The sequence below is a fragment of the Thunnus maccoyii genome, chromosome 23 (assembly GCF_910596095.1).
Source record: "Thunnus maccoyii chromosome 23, fThuMac1.1, whole genome shotgun sequence".
NCBI lineage: Eukaryota > Metazoa > Chordata > Actinopteri > Scombriformes > Scombridae > Thunnus > Thunnus maccoyii.
Window position 1 is genome coordinate 9,594,488 of NC_056555.1, and position 12,433 is coordinate 9,606,920.

The following is a 12,433-nucleotide window of genomic DNA, read 5'->3' on the forward strand; positions in this document are numbered from 1 at the left end:
AAATCCAATCAACAAATCTGGTTCCACTCATTTTCAACTTTATTCATCTATAAAAATCTTATCTACACAACATAAAAATTACAGCCTGAGGTAAAGAATACAACGCTGTCTGTAGAAGATACAAGAGTTTCCTTGTCTGTAGAAAACACATTTTTCCTTGCTAGTCATGAAATACAATGCATAATAACTCCAGTATGTTTCTTAACATGAGAAAAGAGAACCATCTGCACTGGAATAACATTTTAAACATGATTAGTTCAATCCAACATGTTTATCTGCTTGGGTAGCACATGTCAGTAGAATGTGACAGATATTACTCCTGTGTAGTTCCTGTAAAATCCGGAGATATGCCCATAATGTACCCATATCCCATTACAACCTGTGAGAACACTGGTTTTACACATTAAATGTCACCTTTGGTCAATAAGAAAACACGACTCCTCACTCCTGCTGAATGTGGCCTTTCTGTTGCCAGGATTCAGTCCTTCTCTCCATCAGCACAGTTTTTCTCTCTAATCGCACACTGACAGGAGGGAAGTGAAACACATTGAAGGCAGTGTTGCTGTAACCTTCTATGAAAGCCAGAGGCTGATGAGTGTCCTGGAGTAGCCGTATCTTGGTGACGTTAGCTTCCATTAGTAGGTGTGAGTACATTTTGATCTCTGGATTCGTGGGGTTCATGTCCTCTCGTTTGTCATATCTGTTGAAAAGTAAAAAAAAATGTGAACAAACTGCTACTATTACTACTGCGGCTATTTTACAGGAATTAGTCCAAATCCATGAAAAACACCTACCTCCAGTTTCTGTTCTGCTCCAAGAAGCGAGATACTCCTGTTTCAGCAGCATAGGTGTCAATATGAACAAAGACATCTGAAAAGACAAAACTAATGTGTGATGATGTCTGTACAGTATACTCTGAACAAATCTTTTATATTATATATATATATATATATACACACACACACACACACATATATACACACACACATATATATATATATAGTATGTTATTTCATTACTGAAATCAAATGGAAAAGCCAGGACTCTTAGGCCTCCTGCATAATCAATATGGTTATTATGGTTTGGTACACATATTCAAAGGAATTAACTACATTTAGATTTCACTTTTTCTCTATTTAAAGCTTGTAAGGATCAGTAGTTTCTGATATTATGTATGGTGACCTCCCTGTAAATCAAAATGAACTAGATGTAATTCTAACCTGCTGTGGGTGGCAACAGCCTGTGTAGTTCCAGCATCCCTTGGCCTCCTGGGTAGTTGTGGTGGGAAACATAGAGACAAATACTAGAGTACAGCACGTTGGTCAACAGCTGGCCAACCACAACTGCAGAGCCCAGTTTATACATCCAGGATTTCTGGTAGTTGCACAAACTAAAGCGCACGGGGGAAAAAAAAAAGTAAGATTACACACCCACACTTTTTCAATATGGCTGGTAAAGTGAAAAAATTGGTATGTGCTGGAATCCACCTAACACTTGATGATAGATAAAATGTAAATTTTTTGCCCTGTGTTTTTCACCGTTAACATCGGCATGTTATATTTCAACTTACATAAAAGAGCAGCCTCGGGCGGCCACCAAACTGAGTACGGGGAAAGTGTATATGATGAAGCGCAGCTCCTTGTGTGGCAGCAGCGAGTAGATGAGGATGAAGCCCACCGTAGGGAGCAGGAGCAGCCTCATCCGTCTATCAAGGAGGCCGAGGGGGACGAAGAGCAGTGTGCAGCCCAGGGCTCGGGGCACCGCGGAGTAGAAGTACCAGAGGAAAGGGGAGGTTTACTAGGGAGGAGAAAGTCAAGGAGAACTGGAGGGTGGAGATGATATTCAAATCTTAATGATCAATGTTCAATTATAGTAAATTCACAAAAAGGTAAGGTAAATGAAGTGATAGCGATTATGAAATTAAAGGATATTCCCCAGTTGGAACTCTTGTTGAGAATAGTGTTGTACCACAAAACCTGTCCCTCAGGCCACAAAAGCTTCTTCCAAAAGAAAGAGTCAACAGCCACAGTCAGAGCTGCAAAATACAGAGACAACGTATTAAAAGCTACCTCTCATTTATTGAGCATACTGCATACTGTTTAACTGTAAATTCACCACTCACCCAGTGACAAGATCCCAGCAGGTACAGCATAGTAAAACAATTCCAACAGTCCCAGCTTCCTGCTCAGCAGCGATATAAATAACATGAGACCCAGGAAGATGCAGAGCTCCGACCGGAACACAATGATGACTAAAGCAGAGAGGCTGATGAATCTCCCGTATCTCTGAGCCATCCAAGACGTGAACGCCACGAGAACTGGGAAGACAAATTTAGTGTCATCATGTCGTTTGTGGATTCTGTTTGTTCCAAAAATGATTTAGGAAAAGAGAAAGATGGAAAGCTTGAGATTATGATGACTGGAGCATCTTACCTATTGGCAGTGCAAACACATTAGGGAGTGTCCTGGTGCTGTAGAACATCAGGTGAAACTGTGAAGCACACATCAGACAGAAGAGCCCTGCAACTGTGGAGCCAAACTGCCTCCTCACCTCTCTCTGCATGTGCCATAATGCACCAACTACACAAAGTCCCAGGGAAGCTCTGACTGCACAGAACACATCAAGAAGCAGCACCAGTTAGAACTCTTTAAAACCAAAGAGCTTTGAGATTATTAACAAATAACTTGGTTGGAAAATGACATTTTGTGAGATGCTTTACCCATCAGCTGTGTGTAGAATTTCGGTGCATCCAGCAGAGAAGACAGAAATACAACAGGGGAGCAGAGTGCGGAGAGAAACAGCGGGCCGATGAAAGTTCTTGGCACAACGCCGGGGAACTCATGATGGTCATACTGAAAGACACAACAGGCACTTTTCAGGCTCTCAACAACACTAACGCATCTATAACTTCATCCACAAGAGTTATTGAGACAAAAAATGGTAAATATCAACATCTACATTTCCAGGACAACTGGGCAAACTCCCATCTACTGATGAAGATCATGTGATATGATGAAAAGCTCCAGAACAGCTATTAAAATGGACCTCTACATGATATTATTTTATCAACAGTTTTCTCAGTTCTTTTGGCACTGTGTAGATAACAATGATAATACCCACTTCATTTAGAAAAAAAATTAGGCTAATATGTATACAATGTAAACTATATTGTAATATAAGGCTTTGTAAAAAATAAAAACACAGATGTGTATGATGTGGGGCTACTCAAAAAACGGTAGAGAGATTTTTTAATTACTTTTTTCACCTAATATGGTCATGACAGGCATGCTTACGTTTATCTTACTTATTGCTATGCACTGCATTAAGTCTGAAATTACTTAAACGTTTTGTTAATCCTCTTTGCAACTGTTTTGCATCTTATATTCATTTCTTACTAATTCATTTATTCCTAAAGTATACAAATATAGGTTTTAAAAAGGAAGGATAAAGCAGATAGCTATATATATATATATTTTAAAAAACCCTGTAAACCTTTAACATACCTGGTACCTGTTAATGTGAGTGTTGTCTGTATTTTTGTTAGCATCCAAAAGACCTGCTTACCTTGTCAAAGTCAAATCTGTGATACAGGATGTCGTGCGCCGCTTGTAAGTTAAAGCTCTCCTCAACTTTAGTGAACGGACACACGAATAAATGCAAGAGAGACACAGAAATGAACAAAAACAGCAGTGGGAGCCCTAAAACCTTCCTTTTTTCAGCCATGACAGCTCAAAGATGTGTCATCACGTCCGGTCAAGACAGGAAATGAGCTACACAATATGTTTTCATATCGCTAAAATATAAACGTTATTTTTATATTGATGGGATTAAGGTGTTGTTCAGAAATTTTATCATTCAATTAAAAAATAATTTGTTTTTAATACAACACACAACCTTCCTTTCCGTTTTTGTCCCGCGCGTGGCGCCTTGTCATTGGACGAACGTTTGATTGACAGGTGTTCACAGCCAATTATCACAAGCCACAATTCGACAGAGAGGCTGACGCGGAAAACTAAAAACGCATCGTTTTTTTCATTCAACCGGCATGTAAATACTACTTTGTTGCTCTTTTGCATAGATAACGCTAACTCATATTTAATGTTAAGCGCAGCTCATTTAGATGTGACCGAGCTGACCAGCACGCTAGTAGTATTAGTAGCAAGCTCGTTGGCGAGTGAAAGCGTGTGTCCTGATATGAAACCGTGTGTGGACTGATCGGCTGAGATGCTGTCCACCGGTACAGAGCTGCGGCTTCTGCGGCGGCTATTGTCTTGTTTAACTCTTGTTTTACTTTTTCAAGCCACCGACGCCAAGAGGGATTTAAAAGCCGCCTGTATCACCTGCCAGCAAATCACTGACAACTTCAACAAGGTCAGAGAACAAGTCTAAACCTCCTCTCTTCTACTGAAGTGATATGGACGTCTTATATTATGAATGTGAAGTGCCTTTCTTGTCTGTATTTTCTCTTTGTTTCCTCCTGCACTAAACATTGACTGGGTCTGTATTTCAGGGCTTTGACAGAACAGCAAAGCAGAACTTTGGCGGAGGCAACACAGCCTGGGAGGAGAGGAAACTGTCCAAATATGAGACAAGGTGAGGCTGTGCATCCTGCTCTGTCCAAACTCCAGGTCACCCTGCCACAGGTGCCGGTGTTATCCTGTATTTGGTGACCCATCAGATTCTGCGACCTGCCCTGATATTCTTACCCTAATCCTAACTATCTCACTCCTCATGCCTAAACCTCACCAACACTGCAGGTCACAGAATCTGATGGGTCACCAAATACAGCGAAACACTCGTCATCAGAGCTGTGTTTGCTTCACACCCAGAGCTACGGTCTGTTGCACTTGGCACAAGAAGTGTATCACATTTTTAGATAAGAAACATGCATTTAAATCCAAATCAAGTGGCTGGTGGTGTGGACAAAAGTGTTGCATTTGGCAGATGTCTGGTGTTAATATCTCACTGTGGTTTGCTTTCCTGCATTTCCACACATGTCAGACTAAATTCAAAGCAACACTTTTTTTTGTTTTTATCATCAAGATTTTGTCTTGGCAGATAATTATTTCTGTTTCTTCCTTGTCTTTCGTCCTTGTTACACCGTGTACTTACCCCATGCTGCTTGTTACAGTGAGATTCGTCTGGTGGAGATCGTGGAGGGGCTGTGTGACAGCAGCAGCTTTGAGTGCAACCGCATGGTAGAAGAGCATGAGGAGCATTTTGAGACTTGGTGGTTCAAGAGGTGAGTAGTCAGCTTTATAGTGGCAAGTACACAAATCAGTGATTCCTTGCCAGTACAATTAGGCAAATAAAGAGAAGTATAATCTTTAGCCAACGTCATTTGTGTATTTCAACAAATCTTATGTGTTAAACCTCATCTGTTCCTGTTTTGTTTCCTGTTGCAATGCAGGAAAACAAAACATCCTGATTTGCATAAATGGTTCTGCATTGAAACCATCAAAGTGTGCTGTCCCAAAGGAACGTTTGGACCTGACTGCAATGGTGAGAAAATTTCTATAGTAAACCAGAAGGCAGCACTTGGCACATACTAAAATTATTTAACTATTATTGTGTTTGTCTGTCTTTCTGATTATTTTTATAAAGCCTGTGTTGGGGGCTCTGAGAGACCTTGTCACGGAAATGGAATGTGCGACGGCGACGGCAGTCGTGGGGGCAACGGAAAGTGCAGCTGTGACCAAGGTTATAAAGGGGAGTTCTGCCTGGACTGCATTGATGGCTACTTCAATGAAGTGAGGAATGACACCTTCTCCTTGTGCACAGGTACAGTTCACAAATACAACTGAATATAAGCAGCTTTATCTGTGACACGTCAATTATCTTTTTTATACGCACAAGAAGAGGAATGATTAGTAAATCTGCTGTTACAGAATGCCACTCTTCCTGCAAGACCTGCACTGGAGCAACCCATCAGGACTGTGATGAGTGCAAGGACGGCTGGGAGGAAGATGACCAGGAAGCTTGTGTCGGTAAGATGAGCAGTAATAAGTCTCCATGTGGTGACTATGCTACAGAGAAAGTAACAGCTAAAACTAGCCTAAAATGTATAAATGTTTGAATCACAGAAAGTCTTTTGTCATTTGAAATCAATGCAATTCACTGTCTTAGAGCTTCTTAGAGCTGAATGTACTTAAAACTCAATAATTATGCCAGCACAGCAAGATTTAATAATGAACAATAATAACAATTTCAATATAACATAGAAAAAGCTGTAATTGTATATTGCTATCACAGGTTGCCAATCTATCTAGCTTGTAGCTATTTGGGAAGCAGAGAGCAGTTATTCACAATGTATTCATAACAAACTGTATGATTTGTCAGTTAACTTCTGAATATGGAGCACTTAATTTGATGTAGCACCCTAATGGAAAATCATAGTGGCACCCATAACTCTGCCTGCAAGTCTACACACACACACACACACACACACACACACACACACACACACACACGCATATCAGACCATGGTCATTTTTGAGGACATTACACAGATTTACATTCATTTCCTGGAGACTTACCCTAACTCAAACCATTACCACTACTTGACTAACCCTAACTTTAACCACTGACCCAAAAATCTGTTCTTTCCAAATAAGACAAGCCGTCCCCAGTTAACTGGTCATAAGTCTGAAATTTGTCCCCAGAAGTAGCCTATGAGAGACCACACACACATACACACACGTCTCAATATCAAAGAACTTTAAGTACTGTGTGATTAAATCATGTTTGGTCCCTTTTCTGACTGCTACATTTCATAATGGTATATTTCATTCTGATGTGGTAAATGGCATGAAGAATGTACAGTAGATTAGTGCTGCAATGATTAGTCAGTTATTTGATTAGTTGTCTGCTATTAATCACAGACTATTTATAATTTATTAATCATTTGGAGTCATTTTTTAAGAAAGAAATGTCCTAATTCTCAAATTCCAGCTTCTCAAATGTGAATATTTTCTGGTTTCTTTAGTCCTCCATGACAGTGAATTTTTTAATCTTTGAGTTAAAAAAAGGTGATGACATGTTTCACCATTTTCTGACATTTTATAGATGTAACTAAAACTAATAACTAATCGATTCATTGAGAAAATAATCAACTGATTAATCGATAATTAAATTATGAAAATAATCATTAGTTGCAGCCCTACAGTAGATTATGCTCTGTGTGCACCAGTTTACCTCACTGCAATCAATCTGATGTGTTAACAGATGTAAATGAGTGCTCCAAAGACCCTTCCCCATGTGAAGAAGATCAATATTGCCTAAACACGGAAGGCTCCTACTCCTGCAAAGGTAAGAGGACATAATGCCATTGGTGTGTGCTCAACGTTGTGGACACAGACCATTTCCAATGTTTTTAAAAAGTCTTACTTAAGTGGAAAAAAGATATATATCCTTGTTGTGCTGAGAAAGTCTAACAAAATTGGGAACATGAACTGAAAATGCATTATGATCTTTCACAAATGTCTAGCTGTCAAACTGGAAAAATTATTCAACAAAGACTTTTCAGTAACATTCATCTAATAGAAAGTTTTTTGTGTGTTTGTCCTTCACAGCCTGTGATAAAGTTTGCTCCGGCTGCACTGGAGCCGGTCCTGATAACTGCCAGGCTTGTGCCAGCGGGTACCAGGTCACAGAGGGCACCTGCACAGGTATGATGAATGAAACAATTCACAATTTGAAGGGTTTCATTTATAAATGCTGTGTTTCCACTCTGGAGGAATTTGTTAGTCAAGGTTCAGTATTTCAAAAAAACGATTCAGTGCTCTAAATTGCTACAAAACTATTTTGCACAGGATAGGGAAAACAATACATTTTTAGATTGATAATGATTGTTTTTTGAAAGATTTAGCACCAAAACACAAACCTCATTAACAGGCATGTCTGAAATGGTGCTTTTAAGAATAAAACTTTCTTGTTAAAAGTTTGGAAAATGTTATTTTGTTGTGAGCAATTTAATTTGTAATGTAAAAGTTATTTTTCTCCTGAAATTTGTTTTTATTTTTCTATTTTATAGGTGACTATAAATACAATACTAAACACTGAACACACTACAAAACATCAGCACCATCCACTTTGATATTAAATCATAGTCATGCATGTTTAGTTATGTTTCTTCCTTTTATTGTTTCATCCTTTTCAGAACACTAATTAAATTACTTACATGAGTGCCAACAGTTGTCATCTAGTTAACTCTGGATTTCAACTATTTAAGATCATAATGTTTACAGTGTTATTTTACCTTAGCAATGAAGTCACAATTATGTCATAACACACTGACTACTTATGTGCACGTTCATGCTTCCAACAGAAAAATGTTAATCGTTTCTGTTGTTTTTATCCATTTATTTGGTCCTCCTTCTCCTTACTGAATTATGTTTTCTAGTGTTTGTGGTCACAGGAAGGAATAGGAGTCCTTTATGTGTTGCTACTTAAAGGACCAGTGTAGCGGCCACTGTAGGTTTTCCTACATGCTTGGAAGGGGAGGGGAAGTGTAGGGGTATTCATTTGGTTGCAATCTGCAACCTCACCACTAGATGCCACTAAATCCTATAAACTGGTCCTTTAATAGCTGAGAGCAATCTATCTGGAATGACTTTAACAGAGGACAAATATGTGTTTTTGCCAGATATTGATGAGTGTTCCCAGCAGGAGTTGGTATGCGCTAAGGAGCACCAGGAGTGTGTCAACACAAAAGGCAGTTACAAGTGCATCTGCTCGAGCGGCTATGAGGAGCAAGATGGCGAGTGTGTCCAAACACCGCAGCCAGGTGAGGATCACTGTTTATTTAAGGAGTGGTTTCATACTGTTCATGCTCTGCTTAATCTGAAACTCTGAGCAAGCTCTGTTCAAGTTCAGTGTTATCAGTAGTTGATAAGATACTAGAGTCTCTTGAACTGTGTGTTGACATTATCCGCTATAAGGTTTTATGTTACAACCAATTTTATAATTTTCACTATAAAATTGATTTTTGAAATTCCAGAATGAAAGTGTATTTATGTTGATCTAATTATTATACTATACTAAATATCTAAACTTTTATATATAAACATTGCTTTTTTCATTCTTCCTTTGTTATCAGAAAAAGAGGAGGAACCAGAAGCATCCGAGACAACCACAAGTCCACGGGGGGAACTTTGATGTAAAAACTGGCATCAATAGGAGCAAATCAGGAAGAACTGTTGGAATTTCAGAACATCTGAAGCCACTTGTTTTAAAATTATTGAGTACATGCACTTAGTGTCCCAGCTGCACTCAGAACCAACAAAAGCCGTCAAGACAGTGTTTTCTACCAGTGGATCATGGATTCAAGGACAAAAGAGACATTTTATGCTCTCAGTGTGCTGTCGTTGCTTTTCTCTGGTGTGCTCAAACTACCACTCATTGTCTTTATTTGTTGTATGGTTTTAAGGAAATTAAAGGTGTTTCAAATAAAGTGAATACAGTCAAAGATACACATGTCAACCAAATGTGTATATTTTCTTGTACAATTATGGTCTTATTTTTTCCTGAGCAAGTATAGTGCAGTGAGGTGTTATTATGAAGTTGGAGTGATGATCATAGTAGATATTGTGTTGCAGTGATTATAGATGACCACAGGGTGGCACTCTAGCCATATGAAATACAGATGCTCAATACTGAGTCTGTAGTGATGTGTGCATTACTTTAATTGAAGTAGTAAAATCCAGACAGTGTCTCAGTTTTAGTTTTGTTTTTAAAATGTCCTCTTACCTTCATATTGTATCTCCTACCATCTTATGTTTTGTTTTTGGGTTTTTTTTGGTTTTGTTTTGGGTTTTCTTTTTGGTGTTTTAGCATATGGAATCATATTCTACATCTTCATATGCACATATTCTATATTTTCATTCTTTGGGTATCTCCAATCACAACATTTATCCACTGTGGCTACTTGGCCCAGACTTCACTAATCACCTATCGCTGACATCCCTTGGTCTTCCGAAAGTACCGTCATCACTCTGGTGTTAGGATGCTTTTTGGAAAGACCTTCCTCTGGCCTCGTTTGGATCAAAGCATATTTTTCTAACCCAAGTCTCACCTTGCAAAAAGGCTTCCTGGCTTCCTACAGGATGATGTCAGCTGTTTTGACTCAACAAGCCTGCCAAGGTGGAGGAACAGCCAGTTGAGACCTGTCTGAGCTGGTAGTGAGGCAGCAGAGATTCAATCATACCACAGGCCCCCACCCCACCCATCATCCTTCAAATACACAGTGCTACCCCTCCAATTTTCACCCCTAGATGTTAACTCCTATATGGAAAGGTTCAGGAAAAGATCGAAAACGTTTCATGTCCAAATGTACATGAAGTAATGCTACACTGATATAAAGCAATTTTTGGAAGAGATATATAGAATTATTCTTATCAACCATGTGACAAAAAAACATGAAAATGTGTCCAAAATTACTTTACAAAAGTGCAAGGCAGATTTTGTCTTTAGCACCACACCTAAATAGAGATAGAGATAGTTAACATTTTGAGAACTATGCTAATTAGCTTTCTTGCTAAGTGTTAGATATTGATACCACTGTGTGTGATGAATATGAAGCTGTCACCAACAGCTGGTTATGTTAGCTTAGCACAAAGACGGCAATGGGGAAACAGCTAGCCAGGTTGTCCAACTGTAACAAAATCTGCCGACTAGAAGCTTTACAGCTCACTAATTAACACATTGTATCATTTCAGGTTCTGTATAGAGTAAATAAACAAAATAACATTAATTTATTAGTAAGTTTTAGGTGTTAGTGCTGGTAGATGGATAGAGTGAAGCTAACTGTGTCCTGTTTCCAGCCTTTAAGCTAAGCTAACCAGTTGCTGGCTGTACTGTATGAATATGAGAGTGGTAATCTAACTCTCGAAAAGAAAGCTGTAAGTTTAAGTAAAAAGTAAGTGTATTTCCTAAAATGTCCAACTATTTTTCTAAAAACAATAATATAATGAGGTTGCACAGAGCAGTAGTTCCATAGCAGCAAATAACAAAAAACGCTCTTAAGTCACTCGTAAAATTCATGTATCCTCAGTTACTAAAGATGGGGAGAAAGTGTTTGTCTTTAGGAGCAGGGATAAGCAAGATGAGTACCCAAACAGAGACAGAAATGGTGAAAACGTGTCAGCATACTGACTAATACATGTGTCAGTGTACCTGTTATGCTATGACATCCATCTAGGTGATTTTAACTTGTCTAGCCTTTAATAGAGCTGTGACACATATTGGATATGATCCATCATTGTTTGGAAACAGGATAGACTCTCAACTTTCACCACCTCGTTGATAACGCAGCTCAACCAGGAAGGTATGTGATCATTTCACAGCAAGCTGATGCTGAGTAACTGGTACGATGAGTAATAGTTGCACCTGGCTTTTTTCTTCTTACAAAGGCTTTACTTATTTGCTACACACAAACAAGTGCAGAAGAAAAGATTTTGTGATTCAAGCTGGAGTAAGATAATATAGTCCATCCCTCTTATCAGCCCAAACCGCAAAGTGGAGCTGCAAAAAGAGTGTTTCATTTCATCTATCTGAGACACACATTCACTCTTTTTGCCCAGACTTGGAGTTGGTTAGACTTTTTTGACCTTTTAAAATAAAGGTATTGATTTAAAACTTAAAGGAAAATTATAGTATTTGTCAACCTGGGTCTTATTCTCATAATTGTGTCCATTCTCACTTGCTAACTTGCACTCGTCACCTCAGTTATAGAAATTTGGGAAACTAGGGCAAATTGCCCCACAAGACCAAGTAGATCCCTATGCAGTGAGCTATAGTAGAAAATTCAGGTGGCTTTACTTTCTGTGTTTACTCTCACTGTCTCAGAGACAAGCGTTTGAAATGAGTTATGTACATTGAAGTTTATCTGGAAAGCTTGCGCTGCTTGCCCTGATACACCTGCTTTGCTGGAGTTTGCTTTTCCAGAATCTCAAAATTGGAGGTGCAAGTGCAAAGTCAGCATGACCTCTTAGCTTCAATAGCTAATTAGAGTGGCTATGATCTGTGTTTACTTTCATTCTGTCTCAGAGAAAAGTTTAAAATTGTTCATGTAAATTGGAAGTTTATCTGGAAGGTTTTAAGAGGCTCACACTGCTTGTCACAATGACGGTGCTTGATGTTGCAATCTGACGTTGCTTGACCTCTACAACAGTGGTGAGTGCAAAATTAGCATGACCTCCTTACCCAAAACTTACAAAATAAAAATTACATTTTAGATGAGCGATACTTAATGATCAGGTAGGTAGGTATTCAAAATTAAATTAAATTAAATTAAATTAAAATTTTCATGGCCTTTCACATTGAACTTGTAACCTCTCTAAGACAGCTCCTCTAACCACTAGGCTTGCCCGCTGTTGAAATTAGAGTATTGTTTATGCTGCATGCTAACCTCCCCTTTCGTGCGGCGTAGTGAATC

At 38.8% G+C, this 12,433-nt stretch overlaps 2 protein-coding genes across 2 annotated transcripts; one reads left to right on the top strand and one right to left on the bottom strand.

Annotated features, from left to right (window-relative positions):
• Positions 1-16: 16 nt before the first annotated feature.
• Positions 17-3,845, bottom strand: alg12 (ALG12 alpha-1,6-mannosyltransferase). Its single transcript, XM_042403171.1, has 9 exons — positions 3,565-3,845; positions 2,720-2,852; positions 2,433-2,606; positions 2,123-2,317; positions 1,932-2,035; positions 1,571-1,794; positions 1,221-1,390; positions 795-870; positions 17-700 (listed from the first exon to the last, which is right to left on the bottom strand). The coding sequence occupies exons 1-9, from the start codon at positions 3,721-3,723 to the stop codon at positions 442-444; spliced, it is 1,494 nt and encodes a 497-aa protein (XP_042259105.1). The 5' UTR covers positions 3,724-3,845; the 3' UTR covers positions 17-441.
• Positions 3,846-3,984: 139 nt separating this feature from the next.
• On the top strand, positions 3,985-9,470 carry creld2 (cysteine-rich with EGF-like domains 2). Its single transcript, XM_042403173.1, has 10 exons — positions 3,985-4,371; positions 4,511-4,593; positions 5,132-5,242; positions 5,411-5,502; positions 5,605-5,781; positions 5,889-5,987; positions 7,225-7,308; positions 7,572-7,667; positions 8,645-8,785; positions 9,098-9,470. Exons 1-10 carry the CDS (start codon positions 4,225-4,227, stop codon positions 9,154-9,156), a joined length of 1,089 nt encoding a protein of 362 aa, XP_042259107.1. The 5' UTR covers positions 3,985-4,224; the 3' UTR covers positions 9,157-9,470.
• The last annotated feature ends 2,963 nt before the right edge of the window (positions 9,471-12,433 follow it).